This window comes from Opisthorchis viverrini (genome assembly GCF_000715545.1).
Source record: "Opisthorchis viverrini unplaced genomic scaffold opera_v5_180, whole genome shotgun sequence".
Taxonomy (NCBI): Eukaryota; Metazoa; Platyhelminthes; class Trematoda; order Opisthorchiida; family Opisthorchiidae; genus Opisthorchis; species Opisthorchis viverrini.
The window spans coordinates 817,684-827,963 of record NW_008751837.1 but is presented as its reverse complement, the minus strand read 5'-3'; the positions used below and the strand labels follow the sequence as shown (position 1 = coordinate 827,963).

General features: G+C 46.4%; 1 protein-coding gene across 1 annotated transcript in view; it reads right to left on the bottom strand.

The window, feature by feature from the left end:
* T265_07688 (hypothetical protein) overlaps nucleotides 1-7,714 on the bottom strand; it is a gene marked incomplete at both ends in the record, with an annotated part of 12,442 nt that extends 4,728 nt beyond the window's left edge. Inside the window, 4 exons of the mRNA XM_009173267.1 lie at nucleotides 1,671-1,782; nucleotides 4,229-4,380; nucleotides 5,215-5,577; nucleotides 6,656-7,714. Of these exons, the coding sequence (XP_009171531.1) occupies nucleotides 1,671-1,782; nucleotides 4,229-4,380; nucleotides 5,215-5,577; nucleotides 6,656-6,700 (672 nt within the window). The remainder of the gene's footprint in view (nucleotides 1-1,670; nucleotides 1,783-4,228; nucleotides 4,381-5,214; nucleotides 5,578-6,655) is intronic.
* Between the last annotated feature and the right edge of the window lie 2,566 nt (nucleotides 7,715-10,280).

The following is a 10,280-nucleotide window of genomic DNA, read 5'->3' as shown; positions in this document are numbered from 1 at the left end:
GTTTTTGGGGCCGACCTTTTCTAACCCGTCCTTCCTCAGGGGAAGGCAGCATCGCTGCTTCCATAAATATGGACATGCTGGTGGCCTGGGGGAAACACCTTACTGCCTTCACACTCCTGTCGCAGCGGACAGTACGACTTTACCCCAAGACCGCCCCGTACCACGATTGCTCGTAGTGCGGGATCTCGCTGCTCCCCTTTGGCCTTCCTGGCATGGTTGTACCTTGTGGAACGAAGTTCCAGCCAGTGTAGCCCGCGGGATCATTGCAGCACTCAAGCCCGACCACCACGTCAAGGTCGCAGCTTTAGGTCGCAAACTTTCGCAAACTGCAAGGTTATGCTTCGGAACATGTAGCCACTGAACATGTCACTTACAACTCAAGAAAATGCACTCTAAATTGTTGGGCGTTTTACGTATCATGGAGGTTGTATTTGTTCCGATAGTAATGTGATGGATGAGGTCAGTGCACTGGTGGTGTTTGCTAAGTTCAGAAACTTATGGCGTCAAATCGACATATCCCTGACTCTCAAGAGACATCTGTATCAGGCTACAGTACAGGCAGTTTTTTGCACGGCTGTGAGACGTGGTCTCTTCGGGCAGCGGAATCAGGACGCTTTTAGGTTTTTAGCCACCGTAGTTCCCGAACAATAGCTCGAATGGGTTGGTGTCGGTGAATCCGTAACAATTAGAAAACAGGCGTTCAGTGGTGGAACCGGAACTTCAATCGAAAAATGTGTCCAGAACTAGAAGCTGCGGTATTAGGGTCATGTATTGCGCATGGAGAACCATCGTTCACCGAAGAAAGTGCTGTCACCTTGTCTAATTCGGAATGACGCAATCAGAGCGGCCAACTTCTGACTTAACGGAGTGGTAAGAAAGGGAGTGCGAAAAGTCTGGGTGCTGTCTGTGCTACACGCCTTTCAGGATGGGGACCGCGTGGTTCCCGCTACGCCTGGTTGGAGACGCTGCAAGGTATGGCTGCTAATCGATGTCAGTGGTGTTCCTGTTTTCAGTTTCAATCCACATTGCCTGAATGTGTCTGAAGGTGTAGGTACCTCAAAATGATTGGTGTAGAGTAAGCCTAGTCCATTCCTCATCTACTTCTATTCTTTTCCCGATAATAAGGCTTTCAAATAAATTGTCTGTACGGTAGCAAAGCATCAGTGTTGAACGCTGGTGTTATGCTGTCAATGATGACGGTGACGATGATGATGTTAACGATCGAGATGTTAGGAAGTTGACTAGATATCACCTCAACGAGGGAGACGGACAGGATAGAGGGCATCAATACCAACACATCAAATGATCTTATGTATGCAACTTCTTAAGTATATCACACAGGTGCACAAACCCTGCATCTATCGACTAATTCAGCATCGACACAACTAGGTTCACAGGAACGCTCGAGTCCTACGGTACAGCTTGACATTTTATGCTTCGTAACGGCCACTAATAATAACAGCAATAATAAATAGAGTTCATCACGTATAAGGGAAAGTTAGTAATGTCCGTACGCCTACTGAGTAATACCAGGTAAGTAACACAAGCGTGGTTGCTATTCAAGTTGTGATCGTGTCCTAATGTCTATCACCAAGCCAAATAATATATAGAATGGAGTAAACAATCAGAGTTAGAAACAGAAGAAAGTACAGAAACGCTCAGAACCCTACCTGAGTAGGGCGCTTCATTGGCTGCACTCCAGCTTCTTTGAACAGCCGAATAACCAGCTCAGGACGATTGGATGGAAAGAGAGTTTCTAGGCCATGCACAACCTGTTTTGTTCTAAAACACAATGGAACAAAATGACTAGGATGGGGTTGAGAGACATGCGAAAAAAGATGCTTGTGGTGACTGAAAAATTCATAGCTAGAATGATCAAAAGTGATCATAAAATATACCTTTGTTAGGCACGTCCACGGTGACCCTCATTAGGAGGCTTTACCCCAACTCTCGCGGCCGCATGAAGGTCTAAAGCAAGTTATCGCCTGAGTTCATCAAATCAAGTGGTGTCAGACAAGGCTGTGTTCTCTCACCTTATTTCTTCAACTACGTCGTTGATACGATCACGGAAGATTCACTACCAGCCTCAAATGCCTGTAGGGTCGAAGTTCTCCCGGGGCGTTCGCTCATAGATATCGAGTACGCAGACGACACAGCTCTTCTTGGATCTGATTCCGTGGTAATGCAAACAATATTAAATGATTTAGATAATTCTGCTTCACGGTTTGGCATGCACTTCACATCTGCAAAGTGTAGTGCTAGTGCAAGAGTGGGTAGGCTCGAACCCTAGCCCCATTCTTGCGGATGAGCCGCTTGAAGTAGTAGACAAGTTTGTTTACCTGAGCAGCTGTATCAGTCCGGGTGTTCTAGCGAAACAATATTTCCATCCGGGTTGGGAAGGCCAGAGAAGCTTTTACGAACCTACGCCACTTGTGACGTAAGCGTGACATGAGCTTATCCATCAATGGTGGAGTTTACAATGCTTCAGTGCGATTCATATTGCTATACAGGTTAGAAACCTGGCCGCTGCGTGCCGACGACATCAAAAGATTTCCGGTGTTTGACCATCGATGTCTTCGAAGCATTGCCCGAGTCTGATAGCAACACCGGAGCAGCTATGATGAAGGACGTCGAATGGTATTCAGAAGAAATAACTCGCTTACGATAAATGAATTAATCACACTCCACAGATTGCGCTTAGCCACGTAGTCCATGTAACGGTCGACCGAATTCCTTGATGGGTCCTTTTTGCAGAACCACGCGAAGGGTAAAAACGAGTCAGGGGAGGTTAAACAATCACTTGGCAGAGAAGTGTGAAAGCCATTACCAGCAAACTCAGCTGCGCTGGTCATCGCCGTCTTCCTGGATGGGGACCCCGAGACGGGCCATATCAATGGTTAGAAACATTGTCAGGCATGGTCCGGTCGCCCCCTCAACTGCGCGGTGCATCCAAGCTATTGCCTTCAATGCATACCTACCTTCCTAATCCCCCACTTAAAATTCCACTGACAGGTCTGTATTTACGCGCCAACTTACCAGCCCCCGCCTCCAGTGCGCATTTACCTACCCCACCTCCTCAAAACATCGGTGGACGAAACTGTGGCAGCTACAACTGTATGACAAGTATGCGGTTCGTATAGCTGATAATGATGATGATGTTCTGAAGAAACGAACGACGTAGTAAATAGATACGCAAAATAAGCAAGGAAGTTACTGAAAACGGTACCGTACGGGAACATGGTTGTGTACTTCACTCACGAAAAACATCCAACACTATCACCTGTGATGGCTCGTGCACTTGCCAAACATATCGAAACACCATCCACCGAGACGAGTATTGCCTTCTGTGCGTCCTTCAGAATGGTACATATCTCGGGGTGGGAGATGTTTGACTTGGCAGAATAGTGTGAGATCCCGAAGGATTCACATTCATATCACTTTCGTTTGAACAGTCGTCCGTCTGTCCTGACGCAATTATTCTGGTGAGTTTCCACCAAAAAAAGGGCTAGCACTGGACTCGAGCTTCGCTCATATCACAGTTTGCCACAAGTACACGTATTTGGCAGTGTCGGAGTTTAAACGCGGGCCTTCTGACATATGGAGGCAGTATGTTGCGTGGAGTTTGGGTGTTGTTGGTGTAGTCTGTCTTCTAGGATGGGGTTTTCGTGACACCCCGCGCTTGGCTGCAGACATTGCGGCTGATCGATGCCTGTTGTGCTCGTACTGCCAGTATCCCTCCGGATTACCTGATTAAACGCTTGCGACAGGTCAGGTCCTCCCCATCCATTCTTTTTCTTCTCCCTCCACTTTGAGGCATAATTAAGGTATCTCGACTGGTAGTTAAAGACTGAAGACGAAATTATCGACCTTCAAGAACAGTTCAACCGCTACCATCACAACCTGAGTTGCCAGCATTTCCTTCGCAAAGACATATATGAGTGTGAGGGGAAAATCAAGAGAACTTGAAGCAACACTTCTCTTGACAGGAGCTTATACACAAATTTTTGCATTATTCCTGGATAAATTTGAAACTATACGATCACCCCCAAAGAGGCCACCACGGAAAAAAGAGGGATTCGATTTTTTTTGATGGGGCTATTTTGCGAAGGGGTCACATTAGGTCACCCGTGATTGGAGACATTTCATCCATAGAAAGTGGTCTCACTCACAAAGGGATTACAGTAAATCTAATAGGGTGGGAAATACACTCAAAAAGGCAAGGGATTACCTGAAGTGGAAAGCAGCTCTGACCAATTTTTCTACATAAGGGAACGCAACAGGAATCAAAGGTTGACTGAGCGGTACCAGTCTTACGATGGCTGCATCCACTTGTGGCCTCGGAAGAAACGCTGAACCCCGTATTTCTTCCATGAACTTTACCTAAAAACAAGCACATTGGAATATAAGTCCTAACAACTACATTGGATTGTCATTAAAGAATAGCTTTGACACGACAGGCATTACCGCCATAGGTCTCTGGGTGTTTACCCTAAAATGATCGCGGCCTCTCCGGCGAATCGGGTACGCAAAATGTGCATCTTAGGTGCCAGGGTCCTGCATTCACCATGTGACAGAAGTTACGCACACGAATGTCCAAGCTTCCATTACAATAAATCAAAGGCGTTCCAGACTCCTAGACTGCTGCTTTAATCACATAGCTGAGCACCCCATACAGTCTATTCGTAGTTTATTACCGGAAGTCGTGAACGTCCAGAACGGCAGAGACAAAGTTCGAACAGAACTGGTACAGCAACAAAATATTGAAATGAGTCGAGAAGTTTATTTGGTGCGTCATTCTCTTGTGGCTATATGCGTGAGATACCGGCGATCGAAAAGTGGAACGGAATGGTGAGCCACACAAGACTCCTGTAAAACGGGCTACGATACAAACTCGGGCTACAAGCAAGCTGGATAAAACAACTGGACAAGTCGAAAATAGTTGAGTGACCGTCGGATGCACATCCTCAAACTAAAAGCTACATGACATTAAATTAATCGCCTGCAGCAAATCTCCAAGAAACTTCCAGGATAATTTGTTTTAACCATTAGACCATCACATCATCTCCTATCAGTCAGCTGCAATGAAGTGAGCAGTAACTTTCTTCCCCGGATGGAATGGACGCCTGAATAATGTACAGCGTACGTATAAAATATAAACGGGTAGAAATCAGGGTAAGGAGTAGGGATGAGTACAACTCCCGAAAGAAAGCTCACTTCACAATAAGCTTGCGCCATAATTGAAAGACGTGAGCGCTGTTCATCCCATACATCGGCAACTAGACGTTGGCCGACTTCTTTCTGAAAAGTAAAGATCATGGGAACTCGCCCAAGACGCCAAATGCCACGATGTTCCGATATATCGTGCAGCCAGCGGATAACCAACGGAGTGGAGATGTTGAAAGGCAGGTTACCAATCACGCGCACCCGAGACAGAGGTGGTGGACACGCGAGTGCACCACACGTGGTATCATGTTTTGGAAAATCACCAGACGAGTTAGCCACAGTAGCACCCCAGGATTCTTCAGTTTGACAGGCCTCTATTGGGAAGATGGCCTCTCCGGTGAATTGAAGTATATCCTAATATACCACAAAAAAGAACGAAGGGTTTCAGGGAAGTGTATTATAAGCAAAATTGTGGTTAAACTGTGATATATCTAATGACAGGCATGACAAAGGTATTCATAAAGCATTTGGGACGACAGTGGGTAAAACTGATCGACATTTACCTATTCGTGACAAAAAATGAAACCTTCTCAGATGTGGTCAAGTACAATACTTCAGACGTAATACATTGTGCATAAAGCTGCTGAACAATCTTGGACAGCCCACGACCGGTTTTGCCCTTCTCGAAGCTCATCAGGTAGGCACAATCGCCGAATTTCCGTCGACCTCGTGTTCTTGAATCCAACTTGCATGAAATTCGACTTATACACTCATCTGCACGCCACTTTGGTTTTGACGGTAGACTCAAGTGGAACCCAGCTGAATCCCTCGTTTATGATGCTCTTAAGCAGCTAAATATGTTGCGCCAGGCCGCCTCATGTATTGCGATATCCCGAATATCGTACCAAGTGAAACATGAGGCGGCCTGGTGCAGCATATTCAGTTGCTTAAGAACAGCATAAACGAGAGATTCAGCTGGGTTTCACATAAGTCTCCCGTCAAAATCAAATTAACATGCAGATGAGTGTATAAGTCGAAGTAAACTTTTTTGTTTGTCAATACACATAGCTGCTCGAAAGAATGAATGACATATTAAACTAGAAGTTTTGAGTAACAAAACACACCGTTCCGGATGGTAGTGTTCACCGGTGTGAAAGAAGCAACGGACACCGACCAGCATAAGGGAACCTATTAGTAAGGTATATATAAAGACACGAGTTTAAAGCTACCAACGCGTCTCGAGTGTGGGTTAAGCATACCAATATGCCGAATACCTCAAAACACTGAGGCGTCTTGTGTATGAGTGACCTGAAATTGTCTGACGGAGAATACTGACCGACCTAACATATACTGCGACAGGACAGTTGGCTTTGACGAAACTATGTTTCGATAAGTTAGAGCTGCGGTTGTTTGGCGCGTACGGAGGACTCGATGAACGGGGAAGGTGATGAACGTTAGAGATTGCCTCGGGTGTGGAAGAAAACGAACATACTTGTCGGTATATGTCCATTTTTATGCCCATTTCCGCCGCGGTCATACGCAATTCCTCCAAGCCAGGAATAAATCGCCTATCGACTTCAACGACAGCCAAATGGCGCGGACGGCACTGAAGAATGGTTCGCGTCAATCCACCGGGCCCAGGACCAACCTCCAATACATACGCATTGTGCAATGAACCCGCACATTTGACAAAACTGTTGAGTGAGGCAGGCTGGAGCAGGAAATTCTGGGATAACTGTTTTTGAGCGCGCAGCCCGTAGATACGCAGCACTTCTCGAAGAGAAGGTAGCGGAGGGAAGTGAAGTGGCTGTGAAATGAGAGTAAAAATTCATACTCAGGCTGCAGAAAGGCCAGTAGGAAGTAGTTAAAAACTGCAGGTCGACCAAAAGTGACACCCACACAAACCTCGAACGTCAAGCAAAACAGCATGAAGGAAACTAAAGTGGTTGAGAAAATACTATATGTTTAACAGAGACCACAATTAGTGGTAAAAGCAGTTCTGTTATGAAAGGTAGAGGTATCCCTCGGCAGAACAGGACAAATCCTGCATCGTGTGGTTCTTTGGAAATATCCAACAGTGCGCAAGGTTAAATTTCACCCTTAGTCGGTTCAGAATTACAAACGATATGTGTGTATGGGGTTATGATGCAGCGACCCAAAGGTTTATCATTCACCGCAACGTCTAAATCGGTTGGGGGCTTAATTAATTCATGAGGTGCATAAAACGCCCCATGACTGTTTATAGTGTTTCGAGCTCCAAGCAGAACCTGATTGTAAGCTGAACATATCGTAACAGCCACCTAGCTTCTTCTGAATCTCCCTCCCGAAACAGAAAGTTACCTACGCTGAAAAGCCGAGAAGCATTGTACGGTTGTTTCATTCTTATTGGAATCATCAGCAATGCGCATCTCACGAAACACCGGAGAGTCTCGAACCATCGACCTCCTGGCTAGTAGTTTGAATACTTGATTAACTCGCACTGAGCTACTTATAGACCGTTGGTAGTAGTGGAAGGGTAAACTTCACCCGATGAGTGAAACTTCCATCTGAGAAGTCGTTGCTCGAGAGGTCAGTCAACACGTGTGAGCGCGTGATGTGGATCCCGTGATTGAAGGATGAGTGGCGCGAGTTAATCACATTGCTGATCAGCTGCCCGTAGCCGAAAGGTTAAGTGTTCAAACTACCAGCCAGGAGGTCGCGGGTTTGAGACTCTTCAGAGTTTCGTGGGATGTGCAGTGCTGATGATTCCCAATAAGGATGAAACAGCCTTACAGTGCTTCTCGGCTTTTCAACATAGATCAGCTTGACCTACAGGACAAAATCTCCACAAAAATCCCAAATCTCCTCAAACTACCAACATAAAGTTATATAAAACTGGTAGCATGTAGCAGTGCCTTGCCAGACAAGGTCTGAGCATACTTCTGGTGGTGGTCGTTTATTCACAGCTCCATTTGGAACTGGCATTTCATCGGAAATAACTTATGCTGAAACTGTTGGGTACATTTTATGTTGTTTGCCGACTATTATCTGCTGCCGTCATCGAGCATGCATAGAAAGGCCAGTATGCCTAATAATAAAGCCTGCATGGTGCAAGGCTTCCCAGTTACATTCAACAAGATGAAAGTTTAATGGGTTCTCATTACAAGACATCGTGGAAATGAAGGGGAGATCAAAGGTACCATGCAAGGTTCATATACAGCCAAAATGTTATCATTTTTTAGTTGTTCGTCGTTACCGTCGCATTCTTGTACTTGCTTGCATGAAGGACTGGCAGCTACCATAGACAAAGCCACGCTAAGTTCAACCCGAGGAAGATAGATGAAGGCAAACGCCGGATTTCACTGGTGGGGTCCTTATGAGGTTCACAATACAAAACCCGTTGGATGAGTTATCAGTTCAAATAGAAAAATTATGACAGTGCAACCTACCGTGAATAACCGTCCAGCTGGCTCTCGATTCACGCCTTCATCCTGTAACAAAACGGCCCACACGAGACCCACTCTATGACTGTCCTGTCATACTCAACGGTCATTTACCTATCCAAGAAACGACCCATTTGACTTGGCCTCAGCCTTCGTTACCTGGCAACCCGATTAACATTTCCTGATCCATCTGTTTCTCATTTTCCTACAGAAACCTTTTGTTGTTCACCGCTCTTGCAGCAGTAACGATGTGCCTGGGGGTGAATCCCACCGTACCACTCGAAGCAGTGTTCTCCACGATTACGGCAGGTGCATTCCCTCAGCCTCCAGGGATCAGACCTGCCCCAGGGAGAACACTTTTCACTGCCTGATATTTTTACCAACACGTGACTTATTCTACTCGCTTCCAGCACCATGACGGCCGCAGTCTACAAAACCAGGACGTCTAACCATTCCGCTTCGCGTCGTCCAATTAAATGGCCTCAAAGATGAAGCGCTGAATTTCACCTCTGGCACGTCATCATGCACAACAACACGCAAAGTCGAACGAAGATTTCATGTTCCAATTCGAATAACGATCAGTCAAGAAGACAAGCCATAACGTAACAAAGCGATAGCGGTTGAAAGATAAACCAGCGTCTCGAAGCATGATTGGCGTTTACCCAGCAACCAGTTCTCATAATTTGTAGCCAAGATACAACGCCTTACCACAGCGTTAGCAACCTGAACCAATTCGTCTGAAAATCACGAGTCGGCGTGAATAGAGGGAAGTATTGAGTACAGCGTGTCCAACATTTAACAACCCAATGCTCCTGTTATCGTTTTTAATGCTCATTGACCAATTCGGAGTAGTGCATCTAATACGTATAAGAATTTTAGAGATAAGCCGACAGGTGATTCAAAACTGTCCTAGACCACAGACTCCCTACTCTAGGAGTTTTAGTGTATTCTACGTACTGGGACATGTTGAATCCGTAACAATATGCGCCACGGGCATCACTCCCATTATCCGAGTTCTTCGAGTCATTGCTGACCAAACAGATCCGTCACTAAGAGACTGGACCTTACCGTGGTGTGACGGTTTGCGCACCTCAGCGATCCATTGAGCTATACTGGAGAGTGTCCCGCGACACTCACAGAGTCTCTCATACCAGGTTGGTCAATAGTTAGAGGTCTGATGAACACAGTCCCCTGGCCCTCCAGGTTGGGGGTTGGAACATGTGGCGACTTGTTTCGTAGAAATGGTAATGCATTCGCATTTCCCGCCAAACACCGCTGCCTTGCGGTTAGGCTTTTGAGACAAAGGCTTTGGTTGAGGACCCTAATCGTCCTCCTGTCTAGGTGCGGGCGCCCTGGCAGTATCCCAGCCCACGTACAACCATGAATAGCACATACACAAGTAAACTCATGCCACATCGGCCGTCGCGTGGTGCCATCAGCCGGGTCGCCTTACTTGCTGCATACAGCAGGGCGGGTAAGCGAAAACAGGCTACTGCTGACGCCTCCCTTCTTTCTCCTTCACATACTTTTTCTTCCCCCTCTCCCCACCCCATTAATAACTCTCTCCTTGTAGGCCCAGCACTTAGGACTGATGACTCCGTCCGTCATGCATCGGTTTTGCGTGCAGCATCTGCTCATCACATGGTGCCGACATCTCCAGGCATCTCCAAATCAGTCCTCAAGCCTCGACACCCA